The 18,955-nt window shown below is 34.7% G+C and overlaps 1 protein-coding gene across 1 annotated transcript in view; it reads right to left on the reverse strand.

Moving 5' to 3' along the window:
* Positions 1 to 18,955, reverse strand: part of syngap1b (synaptic Ras GTPase activating protein 1b) — a 297,039-nt gene that overhangs the window by 220,182 nt on the left and 57,902 nt on the right. The window contains exon 2 of the mRNA XM_056475755.1: positions 15,422 to 15,558. Coding sequence (XP_056331730.1) covers positions 15,422 to 15,558 — 137 coding nt within the window. The remainder of the gene's footprint in view (positions 1 to 15,421; positions 15,559 to 18,955) is intronic.

Below are 18,955 nucleotides of genomic sequence, written 5' to 3' on the forward strand. Positions count from 1 at the left end.
TCAGTGCTTCCCACACATACGTAGAGTTTACTTGGGCGGGCCGGCCAGGTATATTAATGGCTGCCCAAGTATATTTGGTGGTGACACATGAATAATACTATTATTATCATCCTTTTACACTTTTTTGGATCCGTCCAAGAGAGCTAACCATTTGCGATCGATTAACCATTGGAAATCTTCTCCCGCTCTGTACGTTTCCTACTGCTTGATCTGTGTGCGCGATCTGTCTCTCACTCAGACAATCTCATGTGCTCTACAGAGACAGACAGAGACGCGCCTTTTCCGCCAAAATGAGTCAGACCGTAGTTTCTGAATGTCCTAAAATGTCCAGGATTCAGGTTTTACCTTAGCTTTCTAAAGTTGCTGTGTTTGCAGCCACAAGAGAAACATTAAATGATTAATCATTTACTAAACGACTTTGATAAACTTTACTATATACTCGGAGAGAACAAAATGACATCTATAAGGACTGCAAAATATTTGCTATAAATGGCTAATCAACTAATTTGCCTTATTTAAATAATCTACAATTTTTATTCCAGTAATTATTATAATTTTTAGCAATAATGTCTATTTTTTGTTCAGTTTTTCTAATACTTATTTATCATTTGCTTTATATTTTTATAAATTTAATGATGTTAATATATTACATACTTTATAAACATCTAAAATGCTTTGGCACTTTAGAGAGACTTTCGAGAGAGAAAGAGAAAGAAAGCAGTCTTTACTTGTCAGTGGGTGCACATGGCTCCGTAATAGCACAAAAGTAAGAGAAATGGTGGATTTCTTTTATTTCAACAGCCTTTTTTGTTGAGGAAATAAATTAATTTAATCCATTTTGGAAAAAGGCTGTAACACAAAAATATGTAAAAAAAAAAAAAGTGAAGCGCTATGAATACTTTCCGGATGCACTGTATATAACACCAACCCAGACAATATATAACTTTACACTATTAAAAATGTTAAACTTTTCAAGGTTAAAAGTTGTTTGAATCACAAAATACGTAAAACTGCTAATTTACGGATATTTTTTTACAGTGCAGCGATGGTTTGCCTTCCAATAGCACAGGGGTTGCTTAGCTGTCTCTCCAGTGTTCACCGCTGATATCCAGAGGGAGATAGGATCGGGATATGGAGAGCGCGGCTATAAAGGAGGCGATTACCTACAGTCTGGAGTGATAAATGAGCGGGGCAAGAGAGGATCAGACACTGAGCCCTGTGGGAAGCAGCTAAAATGTTTCAGAGGTGGCCTTGTCACTCGGCTAAAGTCACATGACCCAGATGTATTATGGGACACTTTTTCTGCATTGCACACAGAGAGACTAGACTAACGCAGATTTATTACACAAGAGCATCTGAAGGGATTGACAGTGCTGTGCGCAGCTGGCTGCGAGATAATATTGTGCGCTCTGCCTGGTGGTGCGATTTGTTTTCTGGATATTACCTTCCATGTAGTGTGTTTGTGGGTCGAAAATGTCTTTTCCAGATCGAGAAGAACAATTTTGTACTGAACAATGTCGTAGACTCTCAAACACTGTAGTTACACACTGTACAAAAATCCGTAAATTAGCAGTTTTCCATATTTTGTAATTCATGTTTTGTTTCCCATTCATTTATGCTTTTGAATCGCATTATAGGATCTAGATCTTTTTCCCAACAACTTTTAACATTAAAAAGCTTGAAAAAGTGACTTTTATGAACAATTTCAATTGTTTAAAGTGATATATTGTCTGGGTTGGTGTGGTATGTTACAGTTGTCACAGCAGGACAGACGAAGACCAGAGCTGTGAGTATGAATGAAGCCGCTTTGCCCGGCACACGACATTTGGACACGACTGTCGGAATACGCCCCCTTGTGGCAGTCGCACAGAATTTTCAGTTTTGTCGTGTACCATGGGGGAGAAGCTGAATTCTCACGGTGTCCGAAATAAAGGAGTGCAAAAGCAAGAGCCTATATTCTCCGTCCGTTCACCATGGTTGAATGAATGAATACTAAAAATTCAAAGGCCGCTAAAAAATTGGGAGGAAATGTGGAGACAACATTAAAATATATATATATTTTTATTACTCAATAGAAATGTTTTTTTTTAATAAAATTTCTCATATCGCGCGCACGGATCTGCTTGGACAACACTGGAATACATCACATCTGGCCAGGCTGGTCGCATACGGTCTAGTCGCATGAGTTAATATTTTAATGGATTAGCAGCTCAATTTGGATCCAAATTTTCTGCATTTGGAGATGATTGGAACTCCACGCAGCTCCCGGACTACTCTCCATTGGAAATTAATGACTTCTGGTCTGTCACTTGTCGTTTGTCATATACAGTGGAAAGGTGGCTTATGAAGACGCCTTTCCACTGCACACAACATTTGGACACGACTGTCGGAATATGCACTCTTGTGGCAGTCGCACAGAATTTTCAGTTTTGTCGTGCACCATGGGAGAGAAGCTAGATTCTCGCGATGTCTGAAATAAAGGAGTGCAAAACCAAGAGCCTTTATTCTCCATCCGTTCACCATGGTTGAATGAATGAATGAATAGAAACTCATAAGGCCCTATCATACACCCAGCACAATAAGGCGCAAGACGTGTTTCCACGACATGGTGCAATTTTCAGACCAGTGCAACCCTAATTTTCCCATTTTCCGCCACGTTGTTTAAATAGTCAATCCATTTGTGCCACTCTGTGAACTCATGGGTGTTCTGGTCTAGAAAAGAGGTGTGTTAAGGTGCATTGTTGGCAATTTGTTATTTTAAGGAACTAAAATAAACTGTTCAATTGACCAGCTAAGAGCAGGTCTATTGTCCAGCGCAGAGCGCGTTAGTTGTGCGCCTCACTTACACATTGCTTAAAACACACAGGATGTACAGCAATACGCAAATATCTTTACAAATAAAAAAGAATTGAAGGATTAAAATATTTTTAAAAATATTCCTTCCACATAAATATAAAAACCACTGCCTTCATCCTCTCGCGGGGCTTTTTTTAGTTTATTAATGACAGATTGCACTTGTTTAATGTTATTATTATTATTAGTAGTAGTAGAAGTAGTATTTATTAAATGCATATTTATATTTGTTTTATTAAAAACAAGCTTAGACTTGTCCACCTGTCAGGTTTTGGACCATATGGGGCACAGCATGTGTATTTGGATATAACAAATTTGTTTTTTTATTTGGTTTTTATTTAGTTTTTTGACCACACTTCGTTATTATTGTTCATTTATTTTTTTTGCTGGAAATAAGAACTGAATTTAGAAATAGTTTTGAAACAAATCTTAACAAACTAAATTAATTATGTATAGGCTAATGGATGTCTGTGTGCACAACACTGTTTCATTATCCACAAAAGAGAGAAAGTGAAAGTAAAGGTTGATTGGAGGAGGCTCATTCTTTATCCTTGCACTGCAGATGCTCTGTTTATCTGTTTTCTCGCTAGTGAAGTGTTCAGTTTTTCCACTTACAAAGTCCGTCATGTAAATAGCAAATGCGCCATGGCGTGACTCAACTGACTCTAAGGGAATGGGAGATAAGACTCTGATTGGTTTAGACATGGAAGATAATCGGAGACTGATGATGGCAACTGAAGTAGTAGAAATCAGGAAATACACACTGGACACTGGAGATAAACTGGAAACAGACAGGTCGTAACAGGATTCACTGACCGTGAGTGTTTGTCCTTCTCGGTAGTGAGGGGAGCTGGAGTTATGAGCGGGATGATCAGTATTCAGTGATCAGTATTCAGATGAGAGGAATCTTCATGATTTAGGTGACAGTGAGCGGGGTATTTCTGGTGAATAGGGAGAACCTGGCTTGGCTGTGACAACGATACTGTAACCTTTTATTTCTCTATTTCTAGTTATTTTATTTCTCTATATAAAGTGTCGTATATCTATTCTATATCTATTCTAGTCTAGTATATTATTTCTCATACCTTATGATATTTCAAACATCTAAAAGTCACTTTGTTAAACTGTAGAGTTGAATTTTCAACATCAAAAGTTGACAGAGCAGAGATCAAGGTCCCATAATGCAATTCACAACCGTAAATAAATGCAAAACACTCAACTGTTATTTAACTGATATTATTTACAATGTAGGTCAGTCCTGGACAAATTTTAGTTTAGTCATGAAACACTCTTCTCTCAATTTGCACCAGACACTTGAAGTCAATCTCAACAAGACTCAATAAGGAAAACAATATTTACTTGTGAATGTACCACACAGTCATGCTGCACTTGCTTTTTCAACCTTAAATACCTCTTTTGGTATTTGGTATTTAAATACATATTGCACAATACTGTTCTGTGTAAAAAACTACTTGCACAATCTCAGTTTATGCAGTTTAGTTTATTAGCCCCCCTGTTTATTTTTTCCCCCAATTTCTGTTTAACAGAGAGAAGTTTTTTAAGCACATTTCTAAACATAATAGTTTTAATAACTCATTTCTAATAACTGATTTATTTTATCTTTGCCATGATGACAGTAAATAATACTTGACTAGATATTTTTCAAGACACTTCTATACAGCTTAAAGTGACATTTAAAGGCTTAACTAGGTCAATTAGGTTAACTAGACAGGTTAGGGTAATTAGGCAAGTTATTGTATAATAATGGTTTGTTCTGTAGACTATCGAAAAAAAAGTTAGCTTAAAGGGGCTAATAATTTTGACCTTAAAATGTTTTTTTGAAAATTAAAAACTGCTTTTATTCTAGCCGAAGTAAAACAAATAAGACTTTCTCCAGAAGAAAAAATATTATCAGACATACTGTGAAAATGTTCTTGCTTTGTTAAACATAATTTGGGAAATATTTAAAAAAGAAAAAAGAATTCAAAGTGGGCTAATAATTTATAATATTTATCTGGTTTGTTATAATACTAATGTCACATAAGTCTTCATTTGTTCTCCTGCTAAATGGTGTGACATCTTCAATGAACAAATATATTATTTGTGAGTTTTCTATCATGTAAGGTCACATCTGCTCATTGAAAGTAATCTAGTCTTGTACATATTAAGGCAGCTGGAAAAAGTCATAGTCTGTCACAGTCATGCTGGATTCATGAAACTGAACCCGTCTACAGTATGTGTGGGACACAGGTGAGAGTTTTCAGCTGAGCCGACTGTGTTGGCTTGGCAGCAATTACCCGCTTCAATGTTATCTGGCACACATCACTGAAGAGTAACTGGACAAAACACAGTCAGAGAGGCAGAGAGCAGGTGGAGATGGAGCTGCTACGGATCGACAGTCAGTAGAAAAGCCTCAAGTTTCTGCCCTTCACTGGATATAGTGAACAACAGTGTCTGGACACATTTACAATGGTGTTAGGCTATTTTTTTCCATTAGAGATTTTAAACAAGTTATTGTTAAAGAGGTACAAGTGTGCAACCAGATATGAGGTGAACTTTACAAAACAAACTACTCTGATTTGATATAAAAGAAATTATAATAATAATTGTAAAACTTACCAGTAAGATGCAATTGGCTAATACATTAAATAATATAAACCAATTTTGAACCATGTTGCAGTACTTAATAAAGGGATTGTTTACCCAAAAATGAAAAGTCAGTCATCATTTATTCACTTGTTCAAAACCTCTTTGAGTTTCTTTCTTCACAAAAGAAGATGTGGAGGAGAAGTGATTTTAACAGCAAAGAATGCTGTTAGCTGGCACCCATTGACTTCCATAGTATTTTCCTACTATGGAAGTTGGTAGGTATCAGCAACCAGCATTCTTCAAAATATCTTCTTTTGTGTCCAACAGACAGAGGAAACTAATAAATATTTAAAATGACACGAGGGAGAATAAATTGTGAGGTAATGTTCATTTTTGAGTGAACTATCCCTTTAATCTTTGTTAACATTAGTGAATTGCAACTGTTCACGGCTGGTCCATGTTAGCAAACCTTAAAACTTTAAATTACTTAAGTACTTCAAACTTTTGAATAATGTATTAATACTGGAAATGAGAGAAAGAAGCACAAAGCCTTGCAAACCACAGATACATTTAAACTCGATTAAAGTTCATTTGTATATAGAAATTACACTCACCGGCAACTTTATTAGGTAAAACTGTCCAACTGCTCGTTAACGCAAATTTCTAATTAACCAATCACATGGCAGCAACTCAATAGATTTAGGCATGTAGACACAATCAAGATGATCTGCTGCATATCAAACTAAGCCTCAGAATGGGGAAGAAAGGTGATTTAAGGGACTTTGATTGTAGCATGGTTGTTGGTGCATTTCAGAATACTTCAGAAACTGCTGATCTACTGGGATTTTCATGCAAAACCATCTCTAGGGTTTACAGAGAATTGTCTGATAAAGAGAAAATAGGGTCAGAAGGGTAGGGTCAGAATTTGGCGTCAACAACATGAAAGCATGGATCCATCCTGCCTTGTTTCAACGGCTCAGGCTGGTGGTGTAATGGTGTGGGGGATATTTTCTTGGCACACTTTGGGCCCATTAGTACCAATTGAGCATCGTGTCAATGCCACAGCCTACCTGAGTATTGCTGACCATGTCCATCCCTTTATGACCAAAGTGTGCCTACCTTCTGATGGCTACTTCCATAACATGTCATGTCATAAAGTGTGAATCATCTCAAACATGTCAATGAGTTCAATGTACTCAAATGGCCTCCACAGTCACCAGATCTCAATCCAATAGAATGCCTTTGGGATGTGGTGGAACGGGAGATTCACATCATGGATGTGCAGCCAACAAATCTGCAGCAACTGTGTGATGCTATCATGGTAATATGGACCAAAATCTCTGAGGAACATTTCCAGTACCTTGTTGAATCTATGCCACGAAGGATTAAGGCAGTTCTGATGGCAAAAGCGGTCCAACCCTGTACTATTAAGGTGTACCTAATAAAGTGGCCGGCGAATGTATGTAGACAATGTTTATTGCAATTATTTTGGATATTTTATTATCAGTATATTATTGTCATTTTCATTGGTGGACTGAAAATCTTTAAATTTTTATATTTTTATTTTATTTAATAATTAATTATAAAATATTTTTTTGTTACCAACATACATTGATGTACAGTATACTGTATATTTGTATGTGTGTGTGCATTTGTGTTGAGGCACACATTTTCCCAAACTACACAAATAAACTCAGACATGTCTTGAGAGTTCTGTGTTTTGCATCAGTTGAAATTTTCCATGCACATTTTCCATTTCTGTGCATTTCCCCCTCTAAATCTAATCTTGGCAAGTGAGCCCAAACTGCACAGCAGGGGGGATCTGCCATATGCCAGCACCACCTCCATTGGCCCAGCTGTTTGACAGGGCAGGTGAGGAAAGAAACAGGTCAGGAGAGCGGCAGGTGTGCGGTCCATTCAGCCCTAATGGTGCACTAATAGATCACAGCCCTACCTGACGGCACCCCACCGCCTGGCCGACCATCCCGCACCTCCAGCGGCATCCTGCTCCATCCGTGAACGCAGAACAGCGGAGCTAAACTGAAGAAGGATGAGATCTGTCTGCTTCTATCAACATCACATCACTGTCAGTCTCCAGCTGCTCACGTAATAAATGATTTTCAGTGAAGCTACGGGTTATATCCTGATCCGGAGAATCTCCTATCTCGAACCGGGGATGTATCATCTTCCTCTTTCGTTTTTTTACTGTGCAATCACTGAATTATGGATTAAAATACAGCTGCAATCAGTCAGATGTGTCAGCTGAAAGATACCAGGGAGATGGATGCACAGCTTTCTCAACACAAATATATGGAAATGAATTCTCCAAGCACTACAAAATGGCATAAAATGTCCAATCTGCTTGTCTCGTTGCAGCTACTTTGTATGACATCAGTGTTATTTTTAGTGTAACCTCTTGTCACCCCACATATTGCGTTCACACTTGGAAATTATAGGTGAAACTAACAGCTGAAGTCAGAATTATAAGCCCTACTGAATTATTAGCCCTCTGTATATTTTTCCCTAATTTCTGATAACGGAGAGAAGATTTTTCAACACATTTCTAAACATAATAGTTTAATAACTCATTAAACAGTTATTAAATCTAATATTAAATCTAATAACTGATATATGCCTATCTTTGCCATGATGATAGTACATAATATTTTACTAAATCTTTTTCAAGATACTAGTATACAGTTTAAAGTGACATTTAAAAGCTTAACTATAGGTTAATTAGGCAAGTTGGGGAAATTATTGTATGACAGTGGTTTGTTCTGTATAGACAACAGAAAAAATATTGCTTAAGGGGGTTAATAATATTGATCTTAGAAAGGCTTAAAAAATTGTAGCATTTTCAACGCATTTCTCTTTTATTTGGTTTTCATGCTGAATTAGTATTTAGCAAAATTTTACATTTAATTTGTTACATTAAAAAATTATATGTAATCCACATAAATACATTTAGGCCCAATTCTATTTTTGTATTTAAATACATATTGCACAATACTGTTCTGTGTAAAAAAGTACTTGCACAATTTCTCAGTTTATCTAAGTAATTATAGTATATGTATAGTTAGTAGTTCAGTATGTTAGTATATATTGGTTTAAAATATCTTACACAGGTGAAGTTTTAATTTTTTTTTATTTATTTCCTAAATGTTTAACAAAGCAAAGAAATTTTCACAGTATGTCTGATAATATTTTTTCTTCTGGAGAAAGTCTTATTTGATTTATTTCGGCAATAATAAAAGCAGTTTTTAATTTTTTAAAAGCCATTTTAAGGACAAAATTATTAGCCACTTTAAGCAATATTTTTTCGACTGTCTACAGAACAAACCATCATTATACAATAACTTGCCATAATTACCCTAACCTGCCTAGTTAACCAAATAAACCTAGTTAAGCCTTTAATGTCACGTTAAGTTGTATAGAAGTGTCTTGAAAAATATCTAGTCAAATAATATTTACTGCCATCATGGCAAAGATAAAATAAATCAGTTATTAGAAATGAGTTATTAAAACTATTATGTTTAGAAATGTGTTGAAAAAATCTGCTCTCCATTAAACAGAAATTGGGGGAAAAAAATAAACAGGGGGGCTAATAATTTTGACTTCAACTGTGCATCCAGTGTTGTGTTCATATGTATGATTATGTTTATTTATGTAGCAGCATGGTCCTGTAAGACATGGCATTTCATTCCACTTTATGTCCACATATGTAAGAAAAAATATTGCTTAAGGGGGCTAATAATATTGATCTTAGAAAGGCTTAAAAATTGTTGCATTTTCAACGCATTTCTCTTTTATTTGGTTTTCATGTTGAATTAGTATTTAGCTAAATTTTACATTTAATTTGTTACATTAAAAAATTATGTAATCCACAAATACATTTAGGCCCAATTCTATTTTTGTACGCTTTCCCCTTCCCCTTGGCCCAACAGCACCTGCACACTTCATCATATGTCATCACAAGCTCTTATTTCATATGAGATCGATGATCGTGTGGTTACTCCAGTTTCATTATTTTTTGGTATTTATCTTGAGGAAATCACTGAAGGCATATATCATGTTATCATAACAATATAATGTGCCAATGATCATAACTGCACTGTGCATTTACACTGTGCTCATATTCATCTATGTAAACACACGAATGTTAAACCAGACACTGTAAAAGGCTAATTCTTAGCCAATAACTGTAGAATTTCTGACAGGGTATTCGAGTGCAATAGTATCTGGATGCAGCTTTATGATGCAAGCTGAGATTGCACCTCTCAGAGATGCAACGTCAGACACAATGCACTCACTTGAGCTGGTGACGTCACTGTTGGGGGTATAGTGAGGTGAGCCCATTAAAAAGCATTGCATGCAGCTCTGATTGCACTGCACTTGGCACTGAGTCTGCAACCACTCCTCTCTTCGAGTGAAAGTATGTTGTGGGACAGCTATACAGGAGTTATTATTATGAACAAAATGTTGCTTTTTTATTGTTTTTTTTTTAAGCATGATGGTAAAACACGGTTATGAATGTTTTAAAGCATCTGCTTGTTCATTCATAATAATTCATAATAATGAATACTAAATTGTGCATCTCCTGACTTCCGTGTGCAGCCATGCTGCTGTTGTAGATGGTGTATTCTGGGAAATTTTAATACCCCTTGGTTTTAAGTGTGGCCCTTAAAACCTCCGTTTCAAGGGGTATCGAGCCCTTCCTTTTAAGCTAAGGAGAATTGGGACTCCCCTACTACTTCATGTGAATGTGCAAAACGAGGAGAAGGGGTAAGGGGGAAGTGTTAAGGGGTAGAATTGGGATTGTGCCTCTGACTTTGAAATTAATATTATGCAGGGTTATGACAACCCAAGATTATTGTTTTTATGTTTATTAAGAAATTATTTATTTATTATGTTATTTTATGTTATGTTATTAATTTATCCATACATCAACTCCAATGTTGTGATTCACCTTGCATCTGGTTGATTTTATTCTCTTATATAAAATAAAATAATTAACTGTAAAACTAAAAAAAAAATTCAATCATTGTTTTTATTGTGGTTATTTAATCTCAATGCTTGAAGGCAGCATTTCTTCCTCATTACAGCTATTACACAAGCATGTATTTTGTACAATATTTGGCTACAAATCCAAGTTTGCCATCTTGTGACTGTCCTCATAGCTGGCTTGTTTTGGTTCGTTGCTCTTAAGCAAATTCACTTCAAAAATCTCAATGGGGAGGGCAGGCACTGTTGCGCGCAATGAGAATTCAACCAAAGACCGTCAAACCCATTTCACATCTTTACGCGACACAATCCATTACATAATTCTTTCCTCCAGTTCAAACAGACTCTTCTGGAGGACTCGTCGTGTTCAGTCACACCGTCAGCTCCACACTAACCACTTTATTTACCGTGACACCTCGGAGAGACGAACTGAAGCGCAGCACGTGACTCCCGGGCAGATCCGAGAACGGCAGCCGCCCACTCGCAGCCGGAGAAGCCTCGCTCTGGGCTGCCTTGCGTAACGCGGTGTCACGGAGGCCCGGACGGCACGAAGAGCGTTCATTTGCGCGCTGGTGTGTGCGGTCGGTCCGGGGACGCTGTCAGCCTGTCACTGCACATCAGTTAAAATCTAATGACAGGGCAGTAAATCACTGATGACTCTCTGACGCCCTCTGAAGGGTGATAGCGGACAGAGCAATACAACACTGCGTTTTTATCATCCGTGTCGTTAACATACAGTGCATTGCAAAAAAAAAATGCTCGGTTACACACAATTCCACAAATCTTCATGAAGTAACTAAACTGTTTCTGCAAATTTAGGTAAATTGAACATAAAATAATCAAGTTGACGTAAAGAAACCCTCAAGAACTGTGTTGATTCAGCTTTTTTTAAACAGGTAGTTTGAATAAACAGCAAGAAATATTCTTTGAGTGTACATGATTGCATGTGATTTTCAATGAGGGCTTAAATGTTATAATGTATAGAATTGCATTTAAAGTAACTTACAAATGTCGTTGTGTTAAATGAAAATGTCAAATCAGGTCGTATGCATTACTGTAAGATATTCAGCATAAGCATACTTTTAAAAATATTTTAAACAACTTTTTAATGAAGTTAATTAAATTAAATAAGTGATTTTTTTGTAAATGATAGATCAATAAAATAATGCTAGATTTGTAACAATAGATGATAGATGGACGGACGGACGGACGGACAGACAGATGATCAACTCGAAGTCAAGTTATTATTTGCTGCTCTCACAACTGGGATCGACGACAAGACTTTTGTCAGGTAGGATAGATAGATAGATAGATAGATAGATAGATAGATAGATAGATAGATAGATAGATAGATAGATAGATAGATAGATAGATAGATAGATAGATAGATAGATAGATAGATAGATAGATAGATAGATAGATAGATATTTAGATGGATGGGTGGACGGATGGATGGGTGGGTGTGTGGATGGATGGAACAGATGAACAATAGATAGCTAGATGGATGGATGGACAGATGAACAATAGATAGATAGATAGATAGATAGATAGACAGACAGACAGACAGACAGACAGACAGACAGACAGACAGACAGACAGACAGACAGACAGACAGACAAAATACATTGATTGAAAATAAATTTAGTGGCTTCTGAAACCATTAAAAAAAAGCATGTGGTCCTGCAGACGTCTGTACAGAGGAGACGCTTGTCATTCACTACAGGACCTGAATGAAGACCCTCTCTCTCACACACACACGCACACTGTCCCCTGCAGCTGATGAGTGACAGGCATGAATATTTGATGGTGCTCATCAGCCATTAGCCTGTCAGCACTCATTCACATCTATTTAAAGTGTGGCCTTATCAGAACATGCAACAAAATGGCTGCATTTAAACGGGACGCCAGAGACTCTAGAGACCTGATCCACATCTCTACCCATGTCCAATACAAGCTACGGGTCAGTGGGATTAATGAGAAAAATATATACTTGAGCAACTTCTGTAAGATGTGCAGTTTTTCATTTAATGGGGAACATTTAACTAAAATAATTAAGAACATCTCTACCAGCGATCATTTTATACTCTCTGGAAAACAAGGATGGGATAAATGAACGTTTTCATTTGTCAATCTGATTTATAATTCATTAGGAATACAGTATAAGATGGATAATAAACAATAACTACGTTTACACAACAGTAATTCAATTATTTGCCTTAATCCGATTAAGAAAATAATAAGATGATGGTGTTTACATGAGTTGCTTTTTGAATGTTCCATTCATGATCCCGTTTTACATGTTACAGCACATTGATTATCGTCATTGCGTCACCACGCTATCCACACTTTCTCCGAAGTTTCATGCATTTACGGGTGTTTCATTTTTCATTTGTCCACTTCAACTGCAGTTATCACTTTCACTTTCATTCAGGAGCATTTCATACATGCCGCTGTTACAAACGAGATATTGGATGAGAGTATGAACTGCTGGAAGAGTGTTGCTTTAATGAAATTTGATAGTGCACGACACATGGGGAAAAAACTGCATTTCATGATGCAGGTGTCAATGGTCCTTCACAGACTCGGTAGGTGCAGGGTGTCCAATGGCCGTGTGTGTATAGAATATCCTGTCGAAAAATGCGGTGAAAATTCTACAGGACGGTAATAGTTTGATTAAGGCATTTACATGTACTGCACTTCAATAATGAGACTAAAATGGGCATACCGCACATGTCTAATAATAATATTATTATTAATAATAATAATAATAATAATAAAATAATAATAATAATAAAATTTTTCCACTGGGTTGCGACTGGAAGGGCGTCTGCTTCGTAAACATATGCTAGAATAGTTGGCGTTTCATTCTACTGTGGCGACCTCTGATAAATCAGAGACTAAGCCTGATGAAAAATGAATGAATGAATGAATGAATGAATGAATACTACTACTACTACTACTACTACTACTACTAATAATAATAATAATAATAATAATAATATGAAGTTGAAGCTAAAATAAATAAATATATATATTTACATTATTGTTATATACTGTATATTGAATATATATATATATATATATATATATATATATATATATATACTGTATAGATATTGTACATTATATATATATATTACTGTTACATTATTTCTTGTAATATATATATATAAAAAAATTAATTTATGTTAATTATTACAATATTATATAAACACATATTACACTACTATAGAATAATATTATTGTAATAAAATAACTATTGGAATGTTGAAATATAATATGGAATAAAATATAATATGGAAATATATGTATATCAATACATCGGGCGATATATGGACATGATGACCTAAAATAATTTTTGGTGATGTAATATATATATATATATATATCATCCATCATGTTTACATAAAAATTGATGTCTTCAACATTTTATCTGATTGTGCAGCTTATCTCATCTCATCTCCACTGGAGGTGTCGGCAAGTTCAGTGAACTCTTTTACAAACAAGGCTTACTAACAGGTCAAGAGAAGATGAATTGTTTACATGGTTTAGAAGAAGGTGTGCAAATGAGCTCTGTTTAAAATCTGCAGTCCACTCCCAGAAGAAGTAACGATTCACGAATAATGTTAAAAACATTGCCACACTTTATTTTGATGGTCTGTTTGTTGAATTTAAGTTTCATCCGCTTGTTAAGTCGTGACGTATTTAATACTGTTTTGGGTTCAAGCCGCTACTCATTTGAATTGAGAACATATTTATTTGTGACCACTTTTTAGTCCTATCACACTTTAAAGTGAATTTTATATAAAATTATTGCTTACACAACAGTCTCTTGACATGCTGCATCACAAATACCAAAATTGCAACAATTTTAAAAAAATTAATCACTTTCTAGCAATTGGATATTAGGCATGGATATATATATATATATATATATATATATATATATATATATATATATATATATATATATATATATATATATATATATATATTGCGATCGTAATTCTCGAAAGTCCTTACATTGTTTTGTAAACGTTTATTATTACTATTTGATGAGTCTCCCCATACAGTTTGATATAGCACTTGGACCCGGAAGCCGCTTCGCATGACATCACACTTAACAAGCGGATTGCATCTACATGCAACTAATTCTTAATAGCATATAAGTATACAGTTAGGTTGGAAATAGGGTTAGGGTTAGTGTATGTTGACACGTGCTTGCAAAGTTTCTTACAGTCAGCTAAATTTCTGTTGAAGGAGCAGTATCAACAGATATTAATCAGACAATCCACTAATACTCAAATGGACCATCAAAATAAAGTGTTACCAAAAACATTTTGCAAGGACAATTACATCTAATTTTTTATCCGATGAATGTGTTCATGCCTATATACTGTTGAAGTCAGAATTATTTTTTAGCCTCCTTTGAATTTTTTTTTTTCTTTGTTTAACAAATGTTTAACAAAGCAAGGAATTTTTCACAGTATTTCCTATAATATCTTTTCTTCTGGAGACATTTTTTAAAAACCATTTTAAGGTCAAAATTATTAGCCAAGCCTCTTATTTATTTTTTTTCGATAGTCTACAGAACAAACTATCATTATACAAAGATTTGCCTAATTACCCTAATTTTAACCTAGTTAAGCCTTTAAATGTCACTTTAAGCTAAATACTGGTATCTTGAAAAATATCTAGTAAAATATTTAGTAAAATATTTCTAGTAAAATATAAAAAAATATTCAGAAATTGGGGAAAAATATACAGGGGGCTATTAATTCAGGAGGGCTAACAATTCTGACTTCAACTGTATATGCTGTTGTACAGTCATTTTATAAATACAGGCAAATTACTAATCATGACAGGCCTATATATGTATATGCGTGTGTGTATAAACTATTAATGTAATATTGTGCTGGAGGTTAGGGTTAGGATCAGGGGTTAAGAATTAGGGTTTAGGGGTAGGGGTTAAGGGTACCTCCTCCTGGTCCAACATGTAGAGCTGATTTCCACTGATCACACCCAGACGAGGATTCCAGTCGGCCTGCTCGTATGACGGAGCAGCAGCGAACGACGGCTGGGGTCTGTAGGACGGGGGAACGGCATACCTCGCATCTGCAGGAGAACAGGAGAAAGGAGAGTTAAAAGAAATGCTAAGAACGACACTTTTATTCCAGCTGCTTTACAGTCTATGAGGTCTGACCTGAATTTCCACCATTTGAGCAGTGTGTGGAGCTGTTGGCAAACATTTGTGCAGAAAAGCCAAGGAAGCTCATGCAATGCAAGTCACTTGAATAAAAGTGTTTGGCAAAATAAAAGTTTAATTGTGATTCTGTGTTATTTTAGTATTAATGAAATAGTTCTATTTTCAGTTCTGTTGTTTATTTTTGTACTTTGAATAAAAGTATATGGCAAGATAAAAGTTTAATTTTGATTCTGTGTTATTTTAGTATAAATGAAATCGTTTTTTGCTCAGTTTTGTTGACATTAAATAGTAACATTTTTTTACTTTCAATAAAAGTATTTGCCAAATAAAATTTTCATTTTCAATCTGTTATTTTAGAATCAATAATTTTTTTTTCAGTTTTGTTGACATTAAAAAGTACAATTCTTGTACTTATAAATAACGTTTTACGAAATATAAAAATTGTAATTCTGTGTTATTTTAGTATCGATAAAAAACTTTTTTTCAGTTTTGTTGACATTAAATAGTTACATTTTCTGTACTTTAAATAAAAGTGTTTGGCAAAATAAAAGTTTTTAGTATCTACAATTTTTTTCAGTTTTGTTGTTTTTTTTTTTTGCATCAATATTTTTTATATAGTTTTGTTGACATTAAATAGTACAATTTTAATAATTTTAATAATTTACTATTTTAATTGTAAATAAAAGTGTTTGGGAAAAAGAAAAGTTTCATTGTGATTTTAGTATCAAAGGAAAAGTTTTTTTTATTTTGTTGACATTAAATAATACAGTGTTTGCACTTTGAATAAAAGTGTTTGGTAAAATAAAAGTTTAATTTTGATTTCATGTTATTTTAGTATCAATGAAATAGTTTTTTTCAGTTTTGTTGTTTATTTTTGTACTTTGAACAAAAATGGTTTGTCAAAATAAAAGTCTAATTGTGATTCTGTTATTTTAGTATCAACAAAAAAGTTTTCTTTTCAGTTTTGTTGACCTTAAAAAGTAAAATTTTTGTACTTTGAATAAAAGAGTTAGGCAAAATAAAAGTTTATTTTAATTCTGTGTTATTTTAGCATCAGTGAAAAGTTTTTTTGTTTTGTTTTGTTAACATTAAATAGTAACATTTTTGTACTTAATAAAAAACTTAATAAAATTGTTTGGCAAAATTAAAGTTTCATTTTAATTCTGTTATTTTAATATCAATGATTTTTTTCAGTTTTGTTGACAATAGCACAAATTTTGCATTTTTAATTTCATTGTTAGGCAAAATAAAACTTTCACTGTAAATTGGTGTTATTTCAGTTTTAATGATATCTTTTTTCAGTTTTGTTGACATTAAGTAGTACTCTTTTGTACTTTCAATAAATCTGTTAGGCAAAATAAAAGTTTAATTTTGATTTCGTGTTATTTTAGTATCACTGAAATATATATATTTTTGTTTACATTAAATAGTGCAATGTTTGTACTGTAAATAAAAGTGTTTGGCAAAATAAAAGTTTAATTGTGATTTCGTTTCATTTTAGTATCAATAAATTAGTTCTATTTTCAGTTTTGTTGTTTATTTTTGTACCTTGAATAAAAAATTTTGGCATTGTTTAATTCTTGTACTTTAAATAAAAGTGTTTTACAAAATAAAAGTTTAATAGTAATTCTGTGTTATTTTAGTATCTATAAAAAAAAACGTTTTTTTCAGTTTTGTTGACATTAAATAGTTACATTTTTGGACTTTGAATAAAGCAGGGGGGGGTGCTTACCACTGAGCCACCGTGCCACCCAATTTGCACTTTTACATTTTTAAAATACTTCATTCTGTATGATTTATGGAGCATTTTCCTTAAGGGGATGAAAAAAGGTCAAAATTTACAGGTATTGCTATACTTGTGGGGATAATGAGTTCTCGGCTGCTTATAAACAGAACAAACAGACTTTTTCACTATTGAAATGTCGAAACTGAAGCTACTGTACAGCACTGAGGGTTCATCAGGTTTAAGACCGAGCTGTAAAGCTGTCACACATTCAGCCCTGGACCTGTCAGCCAAGACAAAAGCAATAAAGCGAATACTGCGTCCTTTGACTTTTTTTTTTAAACCTCATCCCTGCTCTTCTACAAAACTTACTGCAGGATATACCTCACAATCTTTCTCTAAAAAAAAACACAGCTCGGAGTGGACATTGTGCCCCGGCGTCCTCCCATTGCATGAGTCTCTACCCTCTGAACCGCCAGCCAATCAGAAAGAGCACTGACAGATGGTGGCAGCATCAGAGGGATGCTGGACGGGCACCGGACGCTTCTGTCCAGACACACACACACACATTTGTCAAATTTCCTCCAAGCACTCCAGAACAACAGGGAAAGGCACTCAACAAACAGATCACTGGACTTATGCAGCCGTATGTTTGCTTGAATTTATGCATGGACAAGTGGACTTTTTTATTTTTTTTATTTTTGCATTTCTGAGATGGAGGGAAGAAATGTCTTCTGCAAATGGAAAAGGAAGTGCAGTTGCTTTCAGATAAACACTGCATGATACCATCTCATTGAAATTCGTAGCTGTTATGGATAATTCATCTGAAATTGGACAAACTCATCTGCTCACTTTCCAATGTTTAGGCATGGGCTTTCATGCTTCCTTAATCAAATAACAAAATAAAATAAAAGGCAACATGGTGGCTCAGTGTTTAGCACTGTCACCTCACAGCAAGAAGGTCTCTGGTTCGAGTCCTGGCTGGGTCAGTTGGCATTTCTGTGTGGAGTTTGCATGTTCTCCTTGTGTTGGCGTGAGTTTCCTCCAGGTGCTCCACTCTCCCCCCCAGTCCAAAGACATGTGCTATTGGTAAATTGAATGCGTGGGTGCTTCCCAGTACTGGGTTGCAGTTGGAAGGGCATCCGCTGTGTAAAAGATATGCTGGATAAGTTGGCGGTTCATTCCGCTGTGGCAACCGCTGATGAATAAAGGGACTAAGCCAAAGGAAAATAATTGAATGAATGAAAATGAAACAAAACAAAACAAAACAAAATGAAAGATAAAATATATAAAACATAATACAGCTGTTTCCTAATAAAATAAAAGAAATAGATAAAACAAATAAATAAAGTAAATGTAAACACTATAGGAGTAAATCCTACAACTACTAACAATAATAACAATAACCAAAGCACAAAACAAAATTCCTAAACATATAAAATAAAACAAAATAAAATATAAATGGAAATATAAAATCTAAAAGTCAATTCCCATTATTATTAAATTAAACAAAAATGCATATATATATATATATACAACAAACATACACACACACACACACCTTTGCGTTTTTTGTGTAGGCT

Source organism: Danio aesculapii, chromosome 16 (genome assembly GCF_903798145.1).
Source record: "Danio aesculapii chromosome 16, fDanAes4.1, whole genome shotgun sequence".
NCBI classification, from domain to species: domain Eukaryota; kingdom Metazoa; phylum Chordata; class Actinopteri; order Cypriniformes; family Danionidae; genus Danio; species Danio aesculapii.